Source organism: Micropterus dolomieu, linkage group LG07, assembly GCF_021292245.1.
Source record: "Micropterus dolomieu isolate WLL.071019.BEF.003 ecotype Adirondacks linkage group LG07, ASM2129224v1, whole genome shotgun sequence".
In the NCBI taxonomy this organism is placed as follows: Eukaryota; Metazoa; Chordata; class Actinopteri; order Centrarchiformes; family Centrarchidae; genus Micropterus; species Micropterus dolomieu.
In genome coordinates, this window is record NC_060156.1 from 24,661,281 (window position 1) to 24,687,013 (window position 25,733).

Consider the following 25,733-nt stretch of genomic DNA (forward strand, 5'->3'; position numbering starts at 1 on the left):
TGTGAAGTTTACGTTTTCTCTGCAGAGACTAAAGACGCTTTTAATGCGCCGGCTTGTTAAAGAGCTTTCCAACACGGCCACCAGTGCAATGGTGTGTGCTCACTGGATTTCAGTTGTTCCAGTAGAACAATAACATAAATAATATGAATGGAAAATGTATCAAAATTAAAAGTTGAGCTACAGAAAATACTGGAGTAAAGAGTAAAAGTAGGCTACAGTTTTAAAAAAGGAACGTCAAAAGGTTACTTTTTAAATTTTATTTATTTTGCAAAATTACGTTACTTGTAACAAGTCACTACCCCCCCTGCTGCAGGCGTCCCCACTGCTGTCTTCAGGTACAAAAAGAACAGCACAAAATAAACACAATATTGAGGCACTTTGCCGCACCTGGTTCGAGCGAACTCTTTTTTTTTCTCCCTTAACTTTTCAGCACCGCATTTGCATTGTGTCACATGTTTTCTATAGGCCTACATGATTTTTGTCTGCGTTTCAACCCTTTAACCATGTCTGATGCGGAGTGTGTGATTGATTAACTAGTCACTCAAACCGCCTGGCTATGAGCCAACTCCAAAATCGCCCAAAAACAAGTGAGGAGGACAAAACACAGATTTTGAAATGTGGGGGGGGACATGTCCCCCTCATGTATAATGGCTCCTACGCGTATGCTCTGGGGTGAATGTAAAAAGCAGCAACCAGATGATAAAATGAAAGTTTCATGTTCACAATAAACAGTCTGACATTTGGGAAACAGAGTCCATCTTGACTGCGTTTGTGCACCAAGCATCATCGATGTAATCGAGTCCGCCTCCTCTCGTCTTGCTGGAGTCATGCGCTGACAGCTCGAAACATGGACCACCTGCCGAGTGCTTGATCTGGGATGTTGATGGGGCAGGTCTCTGTAACGATGTGGGCACAACAGTCTCTGAATTCCGTTGCTTGGTCAACATGAGTCCCAACATGGCTCCTATCCCTGCTCTCTTTCCTCTCCTGTGAGCAATCACTGCACCCGCTGTGGTGACTGGTCCGGTTGTTTGGGCCAAATCGATCGCGGTCCACTGATCTTTAATCCAAAAACCTCTTTTTCATTTTCCAATGACACAGAGGTAACACGTGTTTAATAAAGCCGCAAAATAACAGATGAAAAACAAAAGTGTAGCGAAGTTTGAAGGAGCTGCCTGCTGCTGCTTTTACAGTGTCATTGGCCCACGTGAATTTTAAGATTGATGGCTGCACCTTGTGAATTGTAGTTAATTCCTCCCCCAAAGTTTTTATGTACACAGGCTTGTACCTTCAACTGCTTCAAAGAACCAGATATTCTCTGACTCAGTTGTCAATACTTTGTACTGATTCATGCGGATTCTAGCTGCAGAAGAGCTCCAACTGTGAGTAACTTAACATCATCTGTGGATGGAAAAGTGAATGGTAATTTTAGTTCCAAACAAGGGGCACCTGGAATAGCTCCTCCCTCTGTATTGAGATCAGGTTTAGTTTTTCGTTTGTTTTTTCAGCTTTTTCTGGAGGACACACACGCAATAACAGCAGCACATTTAATTAATTTTAAATGGGTCCATTTTACAGAACAGTATGTATAAATTAATAAAAGATGGATGCTCTGAGTATGGGTACCATGCAAACATTTATATTTGACCCAAGAGAGAGTGTGAGAGAGAGCTAAAAAGACAAAGAGAGAGAGAGATAAAAAGTGAGTGAAGAACAGATTATATTAGTAGGTTATAAATTCATTGAAAACATAGCTTGCCAAGTGTACTCGTCATGCATCAGTTTCTATGAGACCCCAGAGAGAGACATGGAGAGACACACACAGGGTGAGAGACATACATAGAAAGTGAGACAAGGAGCAAGTGAGAGAGTAAGCTCATACCAATAGTCTATAAATCAGTGAAAACAGGACTATTCCAACCAGAGTTGTAATGCTTCAGGATATATGTGACCCCAGAGAGGACGAGAGAGCGATGCAGAAGTGAAGGCTGAAAGAGAACATATTGGGTGTGTAGTTTTATTTGGCAGTTTTAGCTGTACATTGAAACAAAGATAGGCCAGCTGCAGTTAGCATGCTTAGGTTTGTGTATGTTGTGACCTTTCACTGACCTCTTTGTGGCCCCAGCTGGACTGATTACACCACACTGACGTCATGAATTACTTTACACTATTTATCCGTACACACTGTTACTTCATAGCTCCAAAATGTATCATGTGTTAAGTGTTCTTGCACCAAATGTGATGTTGGAGCATGGGTTATTGTCAAGAAGCAGCTGATTTGAAGCTTGATTTGCTGGATTTAGATTCATGCCAGGGTCATACCAAAATATGTGTGTTCATATTTTATTATCGTTCACATGAATGTGACGCAAAGATCAAGATATTAATCGACAGCTTTATAGTCAGTTTCAGCTCATTGTGTAGCTGACTGGCCACAGCTTTACTGTTTTGGTTCACTGTCCTTAAGGAGGCAGCTCTTTTCAGTGAAAAAGCTCTAAAAACCCACTGAATGCTACCCACTCAGCACCACAGAGAAGACAGACACAGTTAGCAACTAGCTGGTGAACATAGCAAAGCATTTAGCATTTAGCATATTTCCCTCTGGAGTTGGTAGTGACCAAAAAGAGCTAAATGAGACTGAATATTAGAATTGAATTTTGCCAGTTTGCCCTTTTTTTGTAACCAGTATTGGGCAGTAATGCATTAGTAACACGTCACAGTAATGTCATTTATTTTTTCCCCTAAAATGTAGTGTCAGGGATTATACGTGAAATTCCAGTGATTACATTACAGCTACTGATTCTAGTAATGCTTTATTATTAACTTACATATTGAAGGTTCGGTATGTGTTAGCTTACTACAGGAGCTGAAGGTGTGGGAAGGCAGGGGCTATGTCCGAAATCACCGACTACTCACTATATAGTGGACTATATAGTGAGCTCGCCATTTTGAAGTGCTGTCCGAATGTATAGTGATAATTATTATCCCCTATATAGAAGTAGTGTACAACCGATGGTCACTAACAAAGCCCTACATGCCATCACGCATTGCGCTGATAGAAAAAAATTATCCTGATTGTCCGACGGCAATGACGTAATTAGTAGTGTCCGAAAGTGTTGTTTTAATAATGCGATTGAGCTCATAAAGTAGTGCTCTACATACTACTCCCTACATAGGGGGTAGAGAGTAGGGAATGAGTGGGGATTTCGGACACAGCCAGCGACTCCTGATAACTCCAAAGCTGTTTTATTTACATGTGGTGTCTTCTTTTAGCTGGATAGCTAACATTAGCCACCGGTAAGCCTATATTCAGGAATCACCTGGTTAAATTCAGAGTTGGAGTGTGTGAACCCCTCGGCTTCACTGTGAGGATGGGACTTCTGAAGTGGTGTGTGCAGATACAGTCTATGGTGCAGACACTGGTAAACATTAAGCTAGCATGACGTAATGTGGGTGTGGAAGCTGTGGAGTTCTAAAACCCATGTGGCTGAGGTGGGCTGACAATATGAATGCAACGAGCAATGTAACTAATTACTTTTGCTGTTGAGTAATTGTTAAATGAATGGGATAACGTTTGAATGATTAATCTATAATAAGTAATTGATCACATTCAAGTAATTTGCCCAACACTGGTCATAGTCTGTGTAAAACATGAACGCAGCCTGCACAGTTGTCATGAAAGGGGGAAATTAGCTATACAGACCAAAACTGTTTTTTGTACCAGCCTTTTTTTGCTATAAAGTTGGACATGGACGGATAATTCCCCTGGACTTTGAGATTGACTCACTTTTGGAGGCAGCCTTAAGTGGTCATTTAAGGAACTGCACGTTTTGGCACTTAAAATTTGCTTAATTTTTCAGCCTCAGAGGTTGCTGCTTGGTCATAACATACACCCTACTGCTGACTGCATGGCTATGTGAGAGCTGTGAAGTTATGTAAACCACTTTAGCGTTGTGCTGAATCAATCAATCCAGCTAAGCTAAACTATGAACCTAGTTTTTTTTTTTGTGTTTGACATCAGGCTGTGTAATCATAAGCCCTTTTTCCCATAGAGTCAGCCTATACAAAATCCTGAGCAAATATTTACATTTTCCAACATAGTCCAGCTGCAAAATGCACAATTTGTCAAAACGTTGACCTACAGTGAAATTAGTGAATCAAGTTCAGATGAGACATATTGGTAAATAGTTCTGCATTGTGAAAATTACAGTATAACCTGCAACCTGCATAGGTTTAAAGGTTTTAACTCAAAAGATTAGATAGGGGATACACAGGAAGACACTACAATAGAAATAATTGTTATCCACAATCACAGAGCTAAGAGATGATAATACACTTTGATGAATATGCCTGGTAGTTGTGCCAAGCACATCGATGATGGAGTTTGGCCTATTCAACACCTTATTCTTCGAAGCTGCAGTGACCTAAATTTCCCACACAGATCCTGAAGGTTTAATCTGTTTCATTCTTTATTCATGAGTTTTTAGACCATTTTGTAGTGATCTGTATGTGTCACAGAAAAAAGTATGCAGCTTCAGGTCCAGAAGTTTCAGCAGGTGAATTCTGGGTGTGTTTTGGAGGCGTTTTGAAAGCGATCATTGTGTTCTCTCTCATCCAGGTGATGGACTGGATAGAAAACCATGGCGAGGCTTTCCTCAGCAAACACACTGGTGTTGGGAAATCCCTCCACAGAGCCCGAGCCCTGCAGAAAAGACACGACGACTTTGAAGACGTAGCTCAGGTGAGTCTGTTTGTCCACATGGGTTTCCATCCAAGTATTTTAATGAAAACTTTCACTTCCATAATCAGAAAGACTAAATTAAACAGGCAAATGCCACAGTGATCAGTCATTTTCAATAGCAACCAACACTGCCTTTTGTCTTTTAGAGTGCCGCATTTCTTTGCTGATGTCTTCACACTGCTATTAGATGCGAGTTAACGCTAAAGAGCAAAACTGTTCTTTAACAGTAAAGCAGTTTCACCTGTATATTATTATGCTGTCATGATTTCAGTATTGAAGATGAATTTCTGAATGCATACTTGTCTAAAAGCAGTGAAAATTGTGTCACTGTCTAAACTTCTGGAGTTCAGGAGTTGGTCAGTCCAAATCCATATCTGGGTGCTCATTTACAGAATCAACATAACATAGAAAAGGTCCACTCCTGCCATGAAAAATTTGAAGTTAGTAGTTTGTTTTTATCAAATGTTTATTCGCTTGCCTTGCAAACATCTGTAAGTAATCTGCCTTGATTAATCCCAAATTTTCAAAACCACCATGCCTGATGGTGGCAGGAAACATGAAGACATGCCTCTGCATAACCATTTATGGTCACAAGCCTTTCCTGAAAGATCTGCAGAAGATGTTGTCCATTCCTGAATTTCAGTGCTACAGTCTGTAAGAATCACTGGAACTCGAGTTTTGGTCATAGAGAGGAAAACAAAGAAAGATGTTAAAGTTCTCAGTGGAGAGTAGAGATGTGAGCAAAAAATTTGGCTTGTAAACAAAAAATGGTTTGAAAATTTGACATAGTAAAATAAAGATAAGTAAAATATAACATTTAAAAATGAACAATAGCAACACTTTTCTGTACAACGCTGTCCGGTGCACAGGCAGCATTATTGCAGAGACTTCATCGTCCTTGAACCTCAAGTTGAGTACTTAAGTGATGCAACAACACTATACACCAAAACTGTCAGTGAGGCATGCTTAAGGAAGCACACACAGGGTTTACAGAAATAATTCATGCAATTGAAGCTTTGAATGGCTTTGAAGTGGATTGGGTGTACTAAAATTATTTGATCTTCTCTATTTAAGTTGTCAGTTGTCTGATTTATTTTAGGCCATGCAAGTACTCAGACAGCAGATGTGCGTTTTATAGAGCATTGCTTTGGAGACTAAACAAATAATAGAAGGTCAAACAATATCTTATATGATCAGGATCATCAAATCCTTACCATGTCTCTCTGCTGCTGTTAAATAAGCCTGAACACACGGCTGATCTGCACGGCTCAGACAAGACATATTGAGATCCACTGTATAACCCTTCTTTTCCTATTTATACTCTTTTCTTTTTTCTTTCCTTCCTCATCTTGTCCTTCTCCCCAAGTCTTTCTGTAATTTTTCTCTCTTGCTGGATGGAGCTGAAGTCCCACAACCTTTCCAAGCCCTCCTCAGCCCATCAATTTAATTTATAATAGAGGCTTTCTCAACAATTTGCACCTCCGTGCCGCTAAGTGCTTTCTAGTTTTTGAAGAAAAAAAAGAAGCATAATGTGGTCTATGACATCCACTGCCATCTCAAACCAAATTACATTAAGACAGGTGTCTAATCATAATCCATGGCAGTTGATAAATCATTTACTAGTACTTTGGTCAGTGGAGTTTCAGTAAAGTGATAATTATATAAAGGAGTGAGTGCTAATCCTATAGAAAGTGTGTAGTTGTGTAATCTGATGTTTACACTCTGGATTAGGATTAACCTTCATAACCTGCTGTGGATCAGCATTATTTGGGTCAGACTCCCTACTTTTCCCTCCTGTCAGGATTTCTGCGCAGTTTCTGATGTTTTACTGACAAAACTCTCCACTTAGCTACATACATACCGTTAATAAATGAAGTACATGTTGAAGATACATGCCAAGAGATGAATGTTTACTCACATCACACAGCCTCTCACGCACACACAGAAACATATGCTCAAATTTATGTTATTAAATCCCTTTCCTGAAATGCAGAAAAGACGGTCTTTTCTATTTTCTGTACTTTAACTAGTGATGTAGTATATACTGGATGTAAGGACGTATAAAAGTGTCCGTTTCAATTATGGCATGTAGTGGGATGTATGTTTAACTGGGTGTTTATATGTGTCATTTTACCATCATTACTGCTATTTTATTTTTAGCTCTCCTCATCTACATCTAATAAGTTCTCCATTAAAACCAACCAAACATCAAACGGAAAGACTTAATGAAAACCCAGAACTCATTTACTCTCATTAAAACCCTCATTCTCCAGCTTCTTCCAATGCCTTGAATCTTAATTTCTCTATGGAGGGGCAACATTGCTTCACCTGTTCCACAACCAACATCGGTAGGTTGAAAGGGAGGTCAGACCAGACATACTGGTTACCAGTTGTTTGGGTGTTGGAGTCTGTTGTTAGGGCATCTCTATAAAGAAGTGGGAAAGGCTGATAATTTGGGTTTTATTTGCCCATGTCTGCCACCCTGATTCAGTGGGGGTGGATGGGACTTCATTCAGTCTCTACAGGATTTTTTTTTTCTATCAGCTGATTTTGTCTTTGTCTATGTTTTTCAGTTTTAATCTGTTTATTTCTCAGTTTATTCTCAGTTTGTTTGTTCAGTGAATGTAATAAATTGTATTTATTAATGTACATATCAGTTTTTATTTACCATTATATAAATTCATTCATTCACGTATGTCCTAAAAGGTCAGGTTTGGTCTTCTATATTGATGGGATGATTCTGCTTTCCTGTTCTCTCTCTATGCTATAATTCTCACCCTGAACCAAACCAGTTATGTGCCGAAAAATAATAATCTATTGTAATCTATCTTCTTGTATTTTATAACTAATCCCTCTAATATGTGAAATGGTCAGACTATAAGCTTTCCCCCAAAATACCCTAACTTATATTCATGAGTAATTGGGGTCATAACACCACATTTTATTCTCACTGTAGTATCACACCCCTAACCTCCAATCACCCCTAAATATCTCAGATGTAAAATATTTCCTGAAGGGAAATATTCCAGTCATAATCTCTCATACTTACCAGAATAGACTGACACTAATTCATTTTGTCCCCCTGATGAATGCTGAGAGCTTTAACACTCAGACAGGATTTATTCCTTTTTTGGGGGAGATAGAGATAGAAACAGGAAACCTTATGCTGTTGATTAACACAAACTGGAATTAACAATTTAACAGAACAAGATCCAACTGTGTGTGTGTGTGTGTGTGTGCGTGCGTGTGTGTGTGCGTGCGTGTGTGTGTGTGTGTGTGTGTGTGTGTGTGTGTAGGTGCCTGATTTAGTGTCATCTCTGTCCGGCAGTGGTGTTTAGGTGTAAATGTGATTATATTAGGTCAGAAACACTATCTGAGAGGTCTGGATGCCACAAAGTTTTATTGTTAGTGATGATGTGTAAGCTAATATCATGGCAGCGATGAAAACATTGACAAAAGTAACAAAAGAAAGAAGACGTTTGTAATGAATGAGGAAAACAAATCATAATGATGATGATAAAGCGAACAGTGATGATGATAATGGTAAATAATTATAAAGTGTAGGTGACAGTGATGATAAAGATGATGACCATTAAAAAATGTGACAGTCAAGAAGGTAGCACTTATGTTAATGTTTTATTTATAGTTTTGAAAGTTATGGTCATTATTATAGTGAACCTATACAGTAAATCATAATACAGCCAAGTCTAATATTTTCAATATTAAGACCCCTCGAAGTGTATTTTCATACTATGACAATTAAAACAGGCAGTGAGAAGCTGTACTGAAAACTCTTAATACATTTTTATAAGTAGTTTGTTGTCACTTCACCACAGTTTGATCTGCTTCACATGTTAGAGACTGGTAATGTGGCATGAAACAATAGAACTGTTTGTAAATGCCAATCACAAACATGACTAAGCACAAGACCGCGCTTGTACAGATATTGATAATGTTGATGGTGTTGCTGTTGATGATGATGAAGGTCCATCCTCCTCCTTTCAGAACACGTACACTAATGCAGACAAGCTGCTCGAGGCAGCTGAGCAGCTGGCTCAGACCGGAGAGTGCGACCCAGAGGAAATCTACAAGGCAGCCAGACACCTGGAAGTCCGAATCCAGGATTTCGTCCGCCGTGTCGAACACAGGAAGCTTCTGCTCGACATGTCTGTCTCCTTCCACACGCACACCAAGGAGGTGGGGCACCCAAACACACCAAAGGAACACATTCTCAGACATACTGCTGTTGTCAGAGAGTTTTACCTTCATAATAAATATCAAGAAATAAATAATTTTGTCTTTAACCACAGAGACTCTGATATGTTACATGTGTGTATCTGCAGGTTTGAGTAGAATATAGAGTTTCACCTGCCACAATTAATGGCACTGTAGTCTGTTGTGTATTTGTTAGTGATATTTTCAGTATTCAGTATTTTGAGATACATTAGTGTTGAGGAGATACAGTGGAGAGAAAATTCTGTGCTTAAAGATTGATGACACATCTACTAACCTGCCTCTCTGTCTGCGTGTTTGCTTGTTTGTGTCCAGCTGTGGTCGTGGATGGAAGAGCTGCAGAAGCAGCTGCTGGACGAAGTATGCTGCGATTCAGTGGATTCTGTTCAGACTCTGATCCAGCAGTTTCAGCAGCAGCAGACGGCCACACTGGAAGCAACGCTCAATGTGATTAAAGAGGGAGAGGAATTAATACAGCAGCTCAGGTAATAATACAGTTTATAATAATATTCACGATGGTGTTTGAGAGGGAGAAAAATTATAATAGAGTTGCTCAGGTAATGATTTTAATATTTATAATGTTAATGAAGAGAGATGAGGATTCATTCAGCAGCTCAGGTAATGATATTCATACTTAAAGTGTCATTAAAATCTCAAGTTCATCACATCACTAAGGTAAGGTTATGAATAATAATTACAACGCTTGCACAAATAGACGGACAATGACAAGTTTTTTGTTATGGTGTTATTTCTCCTTTTGCCTCCACCTCTGTCTTTCCCCTCCTCTTATTTGTGTAAAGGGAAATAAAATATTGCTAGTTGTGAGGGAAAGTACTAGGTTGTAATTCTACAAGCTGGAGTGGAAATGCTGGTTGGTTCATACTGTTACTGAAGGGGGCCCTATAATGATCTTCTGTCGGGGCCTGTATGTTTTAATGTCTCCCTCTCTCACTCTTTCCACAGAGATGCAGCCATGTCGACCAACAAGACACCACACTGCAGTTCCATTGCACACATCCAGGGGGTGCTGCAGCAGCTTGACGAGGCCCAGGGCCAGATGGAGGAACTCTTCCACGAACGCAAAATCAAGCTAGACATCTTTCTCCAGCTACGCATATTTGAGCAGTATACTATAGAAGTAAGAAGTGTGTTAGATCAATATCAAAGAGGATATAAAGTACTTTATTTTGACACACACACACACACACACACACACACTTAGCGGCAATTTGGGAGCTGCTGTGGAATGGAGCAGAGAGGTCCCTTGTTCTTTGTCTGAGGGCCTTGACACACCAAGCTGACCACAACAAAGTACCAAGGACAAGTTGATCAAACCTTTAATTTCTTCACATTGCTTCACATTTTATGTTATGTACGTAGCACCGTAGTACTTAAGCATACGAAGGAAACACCAGCTGACGCTGACAGCCAACATGACACTGCCATCTGCCCCTGTGACAGAGAACATGATTAGCCTTTATTCATTTACCATAAAAGATCACAAAAGACACAATAAAATTAGTTATTGAGAGACTGTTTAAACAGTCTTGTAGAAGTGAATTGGAGTTCTGTCTAGATTTTCCCCCAATTTTCAGCCTGTGGTCTTTCGCTTATGGACAAAGAAAAGAAAGGTCAGAGGTGAAAAATAAAACTCCTTTAACTGCTGATCCCACATGCTCACTTGGCCCAACAGCCACTGATGAGACCTAATTAGAGGTAATAGTGAAACACACACCACAAAACAACAATGGCTCAGCGGCACCCACTGACTTCTGCCATGTTATGTTAACTGTCTTCTCATCCCACATATCTTCTGTTCCTGCAGGTCACAGCGGAGTTGGACGCCTGGAACGAGGATTTGTCTCGTCAGCTGAGCGATGCCGGCCGCTCAGGCGGTAGCAGTAGCAGCAGCAGTGGGGGAGGCGGTGCCTCCTCTGGCAGCGCAGAGGACATCGGCCTGGCAGAGCAGCGGCTGAAACGACACGCAGAGAGGAAGGCAGCCATGAACAACATGACTTATGAAGTGATGCAGCAGGGTCAAGACCTGCACCAGTACATCATGGAGGTCCAGGCTTCAGGTGAACACACATAAACTATTTTGCTCTGTGAGAAAGAAAATGGTTGGAGAAGGAGTGAAGAGGTAGAGAGGAAGACAGGAGTTTCAAAGGAATGCAGAAGGAAGCAAAGGACAGAGAAGACCTGTTGGGAGTTTCTGAGTATCCAGAAATCATTCTCCCTTGTGTTTTGTTCACATACTTCCCAAGTAATCACTTGTGAGCTTTTACTGAACAGAAAACAGACTGTACACAGTTATGCAGCCAGGAGAGTGCTTTGGTACCTCTAAACTTCAAAACTGACCAGGCACTTGAATAAGGTAAAATGTTAGCTAATAGATACCACCATGAAAGACAATACTTTTTTGTATTACAAGTTTTCTGAAATGTTATGCTTAAATATGCAAATGAGGCATTATCTAATATTTCCAGAAATCTTTAACACTTGAGAAAGTACTGGCAACAGCCATCAACTTTTACCATGTCTTTAGGAACAAAATGTTATATAGACAAGGCTGAATGATATATGAACAAACCCCTCTGTAAAACCATATGTAGGTGCTATTGAAGTGGAGATTTCTGGCTCAGAGTATGAGAAAAATCTAATTTTGGCCTTTAAAGATACGTATTGTGAAATTCATTACATTTTGCAAGACACTACTAGTGACTGGATAAAAGACTGTAACTAATATAAATGACAATGAAACATCCACATTTGATTATTTGCATTAAGTCAATTAGTATTTGTATTAAAAGTTTTCTGAAATTGTATTTAAATATGCAAAAGAGGCATTATCTAATCCTGACTTTAGTTGATTTTAGCAGAGAAATACAGACGCATATAGACAAAATGTAGTAAAATAAACACCTACATGTGTTTTTGGGGTGTTTTCTTTCCAGTAGTCTGAAAGACATGGAAGCAAAATAGCCCAACATCTCTAAATTGACCAGTGAATGGAGAAATGATCTTTTTGCGTCTTTCCTTAAATAAACAGCGTTTGTGACATTTGTTGTGCTGTATATACACTACAGCATTAACTAGGCATTCCTATTTGCTTTCAGGGATGCATTAGCATTCATACTGCACTTCTGATGTGATCATGTTTGCTCAGTCACCCTGCGAATGTGGCTGAGCAGGCTCACATCTGGATTTACAGCTGCCCACTGTACAAAAAGGAAAGAGGGATCTCCGATGTTTCGGCAGTACAATAAACTGTGATCCCAAAGAGAGCTTGCTGTGCGGAATAGGGAGAGAATTAGGTTAAAAAAGCGTCACAGCACAATCCGCTTACTGTGTGTATGTTTGTGTATATGTGGAGGTCACTGCCTCAGTCACCCTGCCCCCTGGAGTTATAAATCTCTCGCCACACACACAAACACACACACACAAACAAACAAAACCTCTTTCTTACTAGCAGGGCCAGTCACTGGTGGAGTAGGGCATTTATAGTGAACTTATGCTACAGGCTGAGAATAAAGACACACACCTCTCTTTTATTCAATGCTCCAACTAATTTGCAGCTCAAACAGTAATACAATGTAATATTGATAAAGTAATCAGCTTCAAAAGGAAGCATGCATCTATTCTAACCTAAAAATATCAAATCAATATTGAGTGAAAGTAGAAAGACACGAGGCATTCTTTCAGTGTATAACTTTTTAAAAGTGAGTTTCTAAAAAGCTGCCTTGGTGACAGTAATGACACTTCTCTGCACTATCTTGTCAGAAACCTTCATGTAGAGATGCCTTTTTAGGATGTCATTTAATGTATTCTTCTGCATTGCATTAGAATCGTATATTAAAGAAGCAGGGGTGTTTAGTTAGGGTTCATGATTTGATTCACATGCAAGTACAGTTAGGAATTGAGGAATTGGGCTCTGTCCAAAGCAAAAAATAAATAAAAATAACCATGTCAAATACACACATAAATAATAAGTAATGTAAGGCTGCATTCAGACTGCAGGTCTAAGTGACCCAAATCAGATTTTTCTGCTCATACTGTGACTCAGATCAGATTTTTGAACAGCCCAAGTCACATGGAAGCTGATCTTTTCCAGTTCGGATTCATCAGGTCCAAATCAGGTACAGGTTGGATTTTTTGAAATGCGACCTCAGATTAGACAGTCAGATCCAAATTCATGTGACTCTGATGTCCCTCTTCAGTGACTGTCGTCACAATTCTGAATCGCGTGCATGCTACTTGTCCGGGTGGAAACAGTAGGGAGAGTGAGTTGTAGGGTTTTTGCGTGCTGTATAGTGCCAGAAACTGTAATGAATGCAATGAAAAAGACAAAAATTGGGAGGGTTACCATTTATGAGCTAACCTCTGTGGCTTCCTTGTTTACATCTGTATAACAGCATGATGAATTTGATGTGCGGGTCACTTTTGGGCCAGGCATATGGGCCACATTTGTAAAATATTGTGAACAGTCATATGGATCTGGGCAATAAATCAGAATTGAGCATTAAGGCCTGCAGTGTGAATGTAGCATTGTATTTTTAGTGTGTTATGTGTTTGTGATTTCCACTGAGGAATAAGTTGTATCTGAGCTGCAGGGGGATTAGAGCTAATATGACAACATCATACATTCCAACAATCACAGCTGTGTGTGCATGTGTGTGTGTTTGTGTGTGTGCGTGAATGTCAGGGATCGAGCTGACAGGGGAGAAGGACATGGACTTGGCCGCACAGGTTCAGGAGCTGTTGGAGTTCCTCCATGAGAAGCAGCAAGAGGTGGAGCTCAACGCGCAACACACGCACACACGGCTGGAACAGTGCCTGCAGCTACGCCACCTACAGGCCGAGGTCAAACAGGTAAATGCAGATGCGTCAAGAACCCGCGACGTCCTGTCGCACGATTATAACCTCTAGGCGTATCTAAAAAAAACTATTTGCCTATCAGTGACGCTGCATTGGTGTTTGGTAGATGAGCCTTGTAGGTGGGCGGATTAAACAGTGACGATCCAAGTCAGACAAACTTTTTGTTGGCGCAGCATGTTGCAGCTATGCAGCTTCCAGAATTACGGTGTTTCTGCCGTTGCTCTACGTCATTAAACCACACTTATACTACGTGATCATGCGCAGTAGACGCTCGTGCCAACAGGAAGTAGCCCTGTAGTAGTATTTTATAGGACCAAAACTGTCTTCACTGCTCTCCATTCAAATCCGTGGAGCAGCTTTGTCCAGTAATGTACTGTCTATGATAAAAACACCAGCCCAGGCACTGAAGACACTGAAGAAATTCTCAAAGAAACTGTTGGACAAACAAGTATTAAAATTGATGCAGACCAAACCAGAGATAGTCTTTTATTCCAACCATTCTTCTTCCTTGTCAAAACCTTGCCCAACATTACCACAATCCAACTTGACCACAGACAGTTCGGTCAGAGATTTAGGTGTATTATTTTAGTAGCAGCAAGAGAAAATATAAAATAAAATTTGTAGCAGCTAATGTTAGCCTCAAGCAGAGATGAGGAGTGGGTTACAGAGGTCTGGTAAGATCCCTCTGGAGACACTGAATGCTTTATTATATATCAAACTTCATCTACAAAATATCATGAGCATCACTCTGTTCCTGAGCTAGAGAAGACTAGAAAACTAAATCCTAAAAGAAAATAATATGGTGCTTTAATGGAGCAAGCTGGTATAGCTTTTATTATTAGAAACAAAGTAAATAAATTGAAATAGTCATTTTGGAATGACTCCCCAATGTTGGAGAAATGAGAAGAAGAACACCCAGCTCTTCCTCCTAGTTAAAGCAAATCTGTTGTTTTTTTTGTGAAGAAGCTACTGCAGATGTGACATGAACATGTTGTGTGTTGAGACAGGAAGCTGCTGCAGATGGATACAGCTGAATAATTAATGAAGTTTATGGCAATGTGCTAATAACATACATACAGCAACATACTTAATCCTACAGATACACCCTCAATAATATTCTCTTTCTTGCTCTGATCTGTCCTATAGAATTTTTCTGATCATAGATCTACTGCAAATAAATACAGTGAAGTTCACAAATGACTTACAATAACTGTGGGCACAATGTTGGTCCAGTGTGGAATAATATATTGTTATGCATGGTGAAGATGACATGTGAATATAACTTGAATGTTAGTCAGCGAAAACACTCTAGCAACGTTTGAAACAGCTCACTGTGCTGAAAAAAAGGTATGATGATTAAGTATTGACATTTCTGACATAAATTGAAGTCATATGTTTGAATGAGTTTTCCTCTTGTTGTGCTTCTATATTGCTGGAAGTCTGTGCTGCCACCTACTGCACATTAGTTAAACAACAATTCTGGTAAAGTCCTGTATCATGAAGGCCAACAACATTCACATTTCATCAACATCAGTTAGTCAGTGTGGGGCATTTATCCTTCCAGGCAGCCCCACATTTATGTGGGCTATTTTGTAAGTAACACTGGGACAGTTTTCTGAAGGTGGACCAAAGACCTTGGACACTGATGCTATTCTTCTTAAATCTAAAACTCTTTCATTGTCACCTACCTTTCTAAAACCTGCACACCAATAAACTCTGCATCCATATCATTCATGGGCTTTGCAACAGTATGTGGTTCCTGCTTTTCACACTATAGTGTCACATTTTAAGCCATGTTCTCCTCACACTGCATATCAATCCCCCCCTTCACCTACATGTATAGAATTTCTGTTCTTAAAGACCTATTTTCACAGTTTTGTGAGACATTGTGTGGGAGAGTTACCTCCCACAGGACACCGTGAACAAAGGTATCCTGTCATTTTAAGATTTGCTGTCATGTATTTGGCAGTCTTATATCATGACTGAATTTTTCAAACTGTCTCTCTCTCTCTCTCTCTCTCTCTCTCTCTCTCTCTCTCTCTCTCTCTATCTCTAGGTGTTGGGTTGGATTCGTAATGGTGAGTCCATGTTGAATGCCAGCATGGTGAATGCCAGCTCTCTGTCTGAGGCTGAGCAGCTGCAAAGGGAACATGAACAGTTCCAGATGGCTATAGAGGTACACACTCACTCTCACACATCCTAATTATTGCTGCTCAAAGCAGGCTTATTGTGCTTTAGTAATAATTATTTCAGTATGCATTGGTTTGAATAGTAGCAGATGAGTGTGCACACTGAAACACACACTCACACTTTATCTCTGTGTGTAGTGGGCTTGAATCAGTAATTATTTAATTCTGCATTGATTTTGAAGACTAACAGATGCTAACAAACACATGCACACACACATTCAATTTCATTTGCGTGCTATCTCTGCTTGTGTATGTTTGAACACGTGTGTGTGTGTATGTGTGTGTGTGTGTGTGTTACTCCGTGCAGCACTTCAAATAGCTGACTCCAGAAGCGTGTGTGTACTCACAGGGGTAAAAGCCCCTTGGTCAGCACTGTACTACGCACACACACACACACACACACACACACACACACACACACACAGACCCAGCATGTGTGTTCTGGCCTGCTTTCTGCTCCTGTGGAACCCTGGTGTATGTGTGTTTATGTGTATGTTCCCTCAACATGAAGTCCTGCATCCTCTATCAGACTGTCTTGGCAAGAAGCTTAAACACACACACACGCACACGCATGAATTTCCTACATTGGAATTTAATTACCTTTATGTTTGAGTCTGTTCTTGAGTTACGCGACAGTTCTCAATAGAGTGCAAAATGTTGACTGTAGAAAAAATAACATGGAAGCACACATGTGACGTAATCTTTAAAATGTGATTTAGCTCTCGCTGCTATTTTTGGCAGTTACATTTAGTCAAAGGAGATGAAGCCTGTTTGGAGCCGAGATGGGATAAGCAAATGCAACACATCTGACTTAGACAGCTGCCATTCAAGAAAACACATCCCAAAAACATACTTTGAAAGCCTTAATATAGTCTTTACGTAATATGCCACCTAAAATCTGTACTATTACCTTAATTCCTTGTACAAAAAACATTGCCATTGTATTTTTGGCTAGAGTGGAATTGCCCTAGAGTAATTGCACATCTTCTCCTGCTTCAATTTAAGGCATGATGGTGGCTGGTTGGTGCAGACTTCTGCCATGATTTTGTCATGAGTATTTTTCCGCTTTACATTTAAAGCTGCCCTGTGGAGTTTTCCACTTTGAAACCTACAGTTTACTGTCATGTTTACTTGCTTGCAGTCTTTTTCTTATTCTTCTTCATTGTCACTACCTGCGTTATATTTGTGTGTTTCTTGAAACGTTACCGCGACCTTTAGATCAGTGAAATAATGTGAAGCTATTGGCTGGAATGTGCGTCCTCGTGCGTGTGAAAGAGTGCAAACAAAACAGGGACCCACACATAAAAACATTGCTCCATAACATTAATGGTGGTCAGAAACTCCACTGGGAATCTTTCAAGTTGAGTAATTAGTGATTTTAATTGATAGTAACTACTACTCTCTTCTCTCACTCCTTCTCCATCTCCAGTCTCTCTTCCATGCTAACTCTCTTCAGAAGACTCATCAGAGCGCTCTGCAGGTCCAGCAAAAAGCTGAGGTATATCCATGCTTTCTACAATTTTACTCACTCCATGATATATCCTGTCTTATCCTCCATACTTTACTTGTACATTTCTGGTTCCAGGAAGTGTTGCGGGCTGTTCATCATGACCATGTCTTACCCTCCACCTTCTCTCGCTCCCTCTCTTCCAGATGGTGCTGCAGGCAGGTCACTATGATCCAGAGGCAATTCGAAGCTGTGCTGAGAAAGTGGCGGTTCATTGGCAGCAGTTGATGCTGAAGATGGAGGACCGCCTGAAGCTTGTGAATGCATCTGTGGCCTTCTACAAGACATCTGAACAGGTACACCTCAAACACACACATACATTCTCAGAGGTTGTGTTTTCTCTTGTCTAAGCTTGAAGCAAGAGTGCTGTTATGGTACCACCAACTCTTTGTGTCTGTTCAGGTGTGCAGTGTGCTAGAGAGCCTGGAGCAGGAGTATCGGCGGGATGAAGACTGGTGTGGCAGTCATGATAAACTGGGAATGTCGGCCGACTGTGACCACCTTCTACCTCTGATCAGCAAACACCTGGAGCAGAAAGAAGCCTTTCTCAAGGTGATTCACCTGTCATTATCTCTCTGTCATTAGCTGCTACACAGGAACATAAAATCTGATGAAAAAAAGTCAGACATCAAATTCAATAAAGATTTTTTAACCTTAAATAGAAGACACAAGAGCAGAATAATTCAGAACACAACAGAGCAGAATGAGACCCAAAGAAGAATAGAAGAGAAAATGGCAATTTCAAACTATTTAAATGGCACCTGTGAATTTAGGTTACATTTCCAAATATAACTTAATGAAGGTTTTTACACCACTTTTGATAAGAAGCCGGGAAATAAGATGTTAAAATGAGATATTGGATAAGACATGAGATAACAACCGCTAGATCCATCTTCTACACAGGTTCTGCCCTAGAGGTCTGACCAAAATTAAGAAGTTAAATTACTTTGAAGCTGATAAGCTGTTTGTTGGAAACTTATGAGTTCCTTTAGTTTTTCATAACATCTGCAAATTACCTTTTGGTTTGAATTTGAATGACAACGTTCAACTGCATTCTTTTACACTAGCCTGATTAAACAGAACCAAACAGGCTAACAAACTGGAGTTTGTATGAAATGCACATAACAGATCAGGTGTGAAAGCATGTTTTGCAGCAAAAGGTTAATTTAACTGATATTATTTTGAGTGCTTTAATTATGAGAGTTTGTTAGCATAAGAACCATGTCCCTGTGCTCCAGGCGTGCACTCTGGCCCGGAGGAACGCTGAGGTGTTTCTGAAGTACATCCACAGGAACAATGTGAGCATGCCTGGAGCCACCAGTCATGCCAGAGGGCCTGAACAACAAGTTAAAGGTCAGTGTTGCTGACACTACTACCACTGCTGATCGCACAAAAAGACCTGCAACTTAAAGCTACTATCAATCAATACTCTATCAATCAATATGTTTATATTTTATAAAAATCTGGTAATGACAGACCTGGAATTTTTAATAAAAGCTGAAAATTTTATGTAAGGCTCATTGTTTTAGTTTTATACTGATTTTAACTGAAAAGGGAAGTTTAGTTCAACCACGCAGATAACAGAAACTTGCCTGGACTGTAATTAATCAGATGTATTATGTTGTAATGTATTTAACCTAAGTATGCAGTTGAGTTTGAAAACGAATTTTGGTATTAGGGAGGGAGTTTACGTATATTTAATAGAATTGTTGTGTGTTTTTGTGTGCAGCCATTTTGAATGAGCTGCTGCAGAGAGAGAACAGAGTCCTTCACTTCTGGACGTTGAAGAAACGACGGCTGGACCAGTGTCAGCAGTATCTGGTGTTTGAACGCAGCGCCAAACAGGTCACTGTGTGTGTGTGTGTGTGTGTGTGTGCATTAGTGAAACAAAAAAGTTTTGGCTGGATTTTGGTTTTGGGGAAATGTGCAGCAATAAAGGGACATCTGGTTTATTTGATCAGGTATTGAGTTTATAAGAGCAAGTATACAGAGATCGAGGATCAACTTTATCTATTGTGTGTGTGTATGTGTATGTATGTGTGTGCGCGCAGGCACTGGATTGGATCCAAGAGACAGGTGAAGTTTACCTTGCCACACACACGTCACCTGGAGACAGCAGTGAGGAAACACAGCAGCTCCTCAATAACTATCATCACTTCAGACTTACTGCTAAGGTATACTGTGTGTGTGTGTGTGTGTGTGTGTGTGTGTGTGTGTGCAGATCAGCTACTGGCAGCTTTATTCTGCCACAAAGGAACTGCTGGGAACATCAAGCCAGTAAACTTAATATGTAAAAACTGTATCTCCTTGCACAAACTTGCAGAAAACTGGCTTTGCAATAAGACATTTCTATTTGCAGATTCTTGTAACTCCTGTCCTGCCTACATTTAAGTGAAAGAACAAAAGGTATCTAGAGTACTCCAGATGCCAAATTAAAGGAACTAGGGAATTCAGATGCCCTGTTCAGTGGTTGCTTCTCCTCATTTTATTGCTTACAGTTATTATAATACAGTCTAGTTTCCATTCCAAATGTCTGACAACTCATAGTAAGTGTATGTATGGACAGGAATCGTAGCTGACAGGTATTGGATGTGCACCAATATTTCATTTCTCTTCAACACAATGGCAGGGCCGGCCATTAGGAAGGAAAATAAAAAATATATATGTGATAGAAAGAAATCAAAGAACCAATAAAGTGTTTCTATGCATTCTGTGAACTTTATTTTAATAAGATCACACACTAAAAAAGAATATAGTCTGTATTGTATTGAGTTTCATGTGGCGACACAGGACATCAGTGACTCCTTCAGTTAAACAGTATTTAATCTGGATCTGTGTTTGTGTGTGTACTTTTCGCAGCAAACCAAGGAGAAGGTGAAGCTGCTGATCCAGTTGGCGGACAACCTGGTGGAGAAAGGCCATGCCCACGTGTCGGAGCTGAAGCGCTGGGTCAGCACAGTGGATCGCAGATACCGCGACTTCTCCCTACGCATGGCCAAATACCAGGAGAGCCTAGAAAGGAGCCTGGGAGTCAGCTCTGAGGTGAAAACATATACACTTTTATTCAGTTTTCACATATTTTTGATTGAAATTGAAACCAGTTATTGGTCTTTGGTTTGGCCGTCTTTCAGATTGTTCATCTCATATTCTAAATGTCCCAGTGTGGTGTCACGTTAGTGTGGTTACAGAGAAAATAGGTACAGTTTTTTCCATTTTTGTTTTAGATTATTGACAAGAATGTATTCATGTCTTTTCAGGATAATAAAGACTTGGAGTTGGACATTATCCCTGCAAGCCTGACTGACGACCCTGAGGTCAAACTTCGTGACCCCAACCACGAGGTCAATGAGGAAAAGAGGAAGTCCGCCAGGAAGAAAGAGTGAGTACAGGAATGAAGTGGGAAGGGAGAGAGAGGGCAAGCCTGTACACATTGCTGCTTCCTAAATAGAAATGAAAAATGTTGTCTTCTAAAGTGTATATAAAAAATGTATCTGTATAAGATGTTGGACATGGAACGCCTATGGACGGTTCATTTTCATTCATTCATATCATTTCAAATTTTGTTATAAAACAAACACAGTCCTGCAGATGCAACATGTCGTGTCGCGGATCCGAGAGATAGAACCGCGACACACCCGCTCCCCGGACTGTTGAGCTCTCATTAAGACAGTGTAACGGCGGCAGCGGCGGTGGCCAGTGGAGGCAGTAGCAGTATAGGCCTATATTGTATTTGTATTGACACTACGTTATTCTAGGTCATTTTCCACCTTATTTTAGTGTTTATTTACTACTTGAATCTGTTCCTCTTCTCTTTTTCCCACACTCGCACACGTCCACACACATAGCCTGCACCTCTGGTCTCTCACGGCAAACACGCCGGCTTGCTCCGCCTCTCTCTCTCTCTCTCTCTCCCTGTATGTGTCTCTGCTAACTTTCTCCGTCAGCAGTACGTTTCATAAACTTATCTGTGATTCAGTTTTCAAGTACGCCGCATGTGGGTCGAAACCGAAACTGACGTTAGTGAGTGACATCTGCAGTGGTGCGTTCACTGTCGCTCCATGTACACTTACTGTAATATCAGATAACATCTCTCTCTCTGTGTTTCTCTGCAAAATGCAAAAATGGGTTGCCAAATACACTTTGGCAGGTGCTAATATATCTGGCCGGCCCGCCCAAGTAACGTATATGTCGAAATCACTGTATTTAAAGTTAGTGTGAGCTGTAGGCTTATATTTTGATATATTACACCTTTGACCAATTTTTATTGTCTTCCTGCGTGTTTCACGTGACTATTTTGGTTCAGTCATGATTGAGTGACCATACCTGCAACTTCAACTACATTAATATGAACCCAAGATGGAATATAATAATAATAATAATAATGCCCCACCCCCCTCCAACAAAAGGGGGAGGGATCGAGGTCTGAACCGAACCGTGGATTTAGTGTTCATTTCATCCCTAGCCCAAACCTGTAACACATGAAGCATGTAACTTTCTGATGATAATACAGTTATAATATAGCTGCAATAATTTACTCTATTCAACCAAATTTATTCCTGTTCACTCCCAATTAGAGGGTGACACAGGAGTGGATTTTCACTCCTGTCCCATCCCACTCCCACAAAAATCCTGTCCTGTCCCAAACCCATGAAAGAGTAACAATATAAATTCCTGTCTCGTCCCAATCCTGGAAGAATGAGTCCCGTCCCGTCCTATCCCGTTCTTGATAAAAAAAAATAGAAATGCATATTTAGATTTTAAAAAGGGATGTGTGATTCCCATCCTGTCCACTCCCGTTGACTTTTTTCCTGTCCCATCCCATTCCCCTGATGAATAGTAAAATTGACTCCCATCCCGTGGTAATCCCACATGAATTCTGTGACACTCAAGATTCCTGAAAAAACAGCCGCATCCCAATACAGTGTTTTCCCAATCTAATAATGATGACCGTCTGCTTCCCATAGCATTCCCATTGTTCAGAATTTAAAGACATCATAAGTATGCTAATAGCGTAATTTACAGTTCAAAATCTCCTCCACAGCTTTCTGAATTATGTTTGGCTTGTCATGAGCTGTTTGTTAGGAATAAAAGTCTTGAGAAACATTAATAGGCTCATGTGGCCATGGAAGAACCAGACTGAAAATGGGACCAATTATATAATTCCTGCCATGTGATTCTTCTTTGTAGTGTTTCCCATGGTAGTCTAAACTTTTGTCTTGTCTCAGGTTCATCATGGCAGAGCTACTGCAGACAGAGAAGACCTACGTCCGAGATCTCCACGAGTGTCTAGAGGTAAGAAAAAGCCTTCTGCTTGTCCGTTGTTGTTTTGACACTACAAATATTTTCATGTCTGCCTTACTGCCTGTTAGACCTACCTGTGGGAGATGACCAGTGGTGTGGAGGAGATTCCTCCAGGGATCGCCAACAAGGAGCATATCATCTTCGGCAACATGCAGGACATCTGTGACTTCCACAACAAGTGAGAGATACATAAATACATTGCTTTTAACTAAGCCCAGTGTTGGTACTGGGCAGGGGCGACAGCCTGTGTTTGTTCAAACCAATTTTAGGCATTTCTGAAACCAGATGTGGGAATTCCCTAGCACATGGCATAGCAACAACCGTGGCATATTGCACACTGTGTTTTTAAGCTCTAAGAGCATGTAAGCAAATAATATGAAGTTTAACAATGGCAAAAACTTGCCAAGATCATTGCAGGCTTCTTGCTCTGAAAACTCTGACTGCTTAAAAAAAAAAAACCTTGTCTGTACAGGGGAGCTGAAGAAGTGTCTTTGACAGTTCACACTCTCCAGACATTTCCCGGAGGAACCCTTTTGTTTCTGATCTCCTTCTAGTACCACATTTTCTTTTATGACTCCATTTAGATCTGAAAGGAACTTCTAACCTACAGGATATTATAATGAACTGTCTAGGGGTTATAGACATATTTATTATGTTCTCCTATCCTCCTGCCTAATGGTGAGGAAAACCAGATCACGGGGGAGTACAATACAGTTTTTATTTAGAGGTCCAGAGAAACATTCAGAGTAATTTAGCAGGTTTTCTGTTATAATAAATAAGAAAAATGGCAGATCCATACAAAAAAAAATGTGCACATTCACTGTATAACTTTATGCATTTGTGTTTGTTTCCAGTATTTTCCTGAAGGAGCTGGTGAACTATGAGCAGCTACCAGAGGATGTCGGTCACTGCTTCGTCACATGGGTGAGAGTCAGCGCTTATTCCAGATGGTGTCAGAGCACAGTGGCAGTGAGCTCTGACCCCTGATTTTTACTCTTAATTTCTGTCTTGAATAGAGCATTATAAAATGACCCAGTATAATATAAACATTTTCTCCTCTCCTCTTTCCAGGCTGATAAATTCCACATTTATGTAGATTACTGTAAGAACAAACCAGACTCCAGTCAGCTCATACTGGAGCATGCTGGCAGCTTCTTCGATGTGAGTAAACCCTTCATTATTCTGCCACAGATCCATCCACATCCTCTCATCACACACAACTATACTAAACAAAGTTAAAACAAAACCATTTATTCCATATATTCATCAGAAAAACAGCTCATTCCAAATAAAACTGTCTCCTGTAACCACCTCTGGTGGTAGATTCTGAAGTGTGTACAGCTGCAGGTTTCTAATTTCCCTCCTCCAGCCGGAGATGGTGATAAGTGTATAGTTCAAGTCACTCAGCGGATGGCGCTGTTTGGTCATGGAAAAAGTTTACATTCCCAACCGCAGCAGCATGCCTGAATCTAACATTTAACATCTATGACAATTTCATGTATTTGATTTTGGTATTTGCTGTAATTTTGTCTCTGTTTGTATAAACAGGACATTCAGCAGAGACGTGGACTGGCAAACTCCATCTCCTCCTACCTCATCAAACCGGTCCAGAGGATCACCAAGTACCAACTACTGCTTAAGGTAGATTCATCAACACGCGCACACACACACACACACACACACACACTTGACTTTAAATCTTTACACAAAAGGTGGTATATAAAAAAGTGAAAATGCGGGGCAACTGAGAAGAAGAACTGAGGCAGAGTGGGGAAGGAACCTGTGCTCATGGAATATGTTGACTAAATGTGAAGATAAAATATAATATTAAAAAATATTTTAAGTAAATTGTGTTTTTCTGCTTTTTCACTCTGTTATGCCCTCTCATCACTTTTAATATATTCTCCTCTCCTCCTGCAGGAGTTACTGTCTTGTTGTGAGGAGGGTAAAGGGGAGATTAAAGATGGCTTAGAGGTGATGCTCAGTGTTCCTAAGAGAGCTAATGATGCCATGCATCTCGCCATGTTGGAGGGTAAGATACTGTCCATACTCCTGTACTAAAATGTACAGTAATGCTGAAGTTGTCAACTTTACTTCTGTTCTTATTGGAATTTATATATTTTTTTCTGAAAATAGATTTCTGAACCATGAAGAAACATGGTGTTAATATCACTGTTATGTCACATTATTGTTTGCCAGTAGTGTTTTTTAGAATTAAAATATTTTAATCCACTAATACCTTTACTGCTGTCTAAGACAATGGTCAAAACATGTGACTATGTGCTCAGACTTTGAGCAGCTTGGTTGATATTACATCTTGGTCCTCCTCTTCCTCAGGATTTGAGGAAAACCTGGAGGTGCAGGGTGAGCTCATCCTGCAGGACAGTTTCCAGGTTTGGGATCCACGCTCGCTGATCAGGAAGGGGCGGGACCGACACCTCTTCCTGTTTGAGTTCTCTCTGGTCTTTAGCAAGGAGATCAAAGACTCAGCTGGCAGAACCAAATACCAGTACAAGAACAGACTGCTGGTGAGTGTGTGTTTGTGTGCTTCCATGCATGGTTTTAACAATGTTTATAGTCACGCAAGTGCAACAGGTGTGTAGCAATCCAGTCCAGGGGTCACCTCACTGCTGTCATCTCTTCTTTTACCTTGTGTGTGTGTTTGTATGTAAGAATAGCTATTGTGTGTTTTGGTCAAACAGATGGTTAGCTGTTGATGTTTATAATTAGATATTTGTCCTTCCACGCTCTCCTGCAGACGTCAGAGTTGGGGGTGACTGAGCACATTGAGGGCGATTCATGTAAATTTGCTTTGTGGGCAGGAAGAACCCCTTCCTCTGATAATAAAACTGTGCTAAAGGTAAGTGAGAAAATGGAATTCAAATGA

The 25,733-nt window shown here is 40.4% G+C and overlaps 1 protein-coding gene across 3 annotated transcripts in view; it reads left to right on the forward strand.

The window, feature by feature from the left end:
* kalrna (kalirin RhoGEF kinase a) overlaps positions 1 to 25,733 on the forward strand; it is a 115,111-nt gene that overhangs the window by 20,507 nt on the left and 68,871 nt on the right. For all 3 annotated transcript variants that reach the window (XM_046055046.1, XM_046055044.1, XM_046055045.1), the window contains exons 11-33: positions 4,619 to 4,741; positions 8,747 to 8,938; positions 9,290 to 9,459; positions 9,938 to 10,112; positions 10,800 to 11,052; positions 13,677 to 13,843; positions 15,906 to 16,025; positions 17,468 to 17,536; positions 17,692 to 17,841; positions 17,948 to 18,097; positions 18,784 to 18,898; positions 19,275 to 19,390; positions 19,597 to 19,719; positions 20,405 to 20,587; positions 20,803 to 20,924; positions 22,771 to 22,837; positions 22,915 to 23,024; positions 23,701 to 23,770; positions 23,918 to 24,007; positions 24,395 to 24,487; positions 24,767 to 24,878; positions 25,184 to 25,374; positions 25,605 to 25,706. In XM_046055046.1, coding sequence (XP_045911002.1) covers positions 4,619 to 4,741; positions 8,747 to 8,938; positions 9,290 to 9,459; positions 9,938 to 10,112; positions 10,800 to 11,052; positions 13,677 to 13,843; positions 15,906 to 16,025; positions 17,468 to 17,536; positions 17,692 to 17,841; positions 17,948 to 18,097; positions 18,784 to 18,898; positions 19,275 to 19,390; positions 19,597 to 19,719; positions 20,405 to 20,587; positions 20,803 to 20,924; positions 22,771 to 22,837; positions 22,915 to 23,024; positions 23,701 to 23,770; positions 23,918 to 24,007; positions 24,395 to 24,487; positions 24,767 to 24,878; positions 25,184 to 25,374; positions 25,605 to 25,706 — 3,063 coding nt within the window. The remainder of the gene's footprint in view (positions 1 to 4,618; positions 4,742 to 8,746; positions 8,939 to 9,289; positions 9,460 to 9,937; positions 10,113 to 10,799; positions 11,053 to 13,676; positions 13,844 to 15,905; positions 16,026 to 17,467; positions 17,537 to 17,691; positions 17,842 to 17,947; positions 18,098 to 18,783; positions 18,899 to 19,274; positions 19,391 to 19,596; positions 19,720 to 20,404; positions 20,588 to 20,802; positions 20,925 to 22,770; positions 22,838 to 22,914; positions 23,025 to 23,700; positions 23,771 to 23,917; positions 24,008 to 24,394; positions 24,488 to 24,766; positions 24,879 to 25,183; positions 25,375 to 25,604; positions 25,707 to 25,733) is intronic.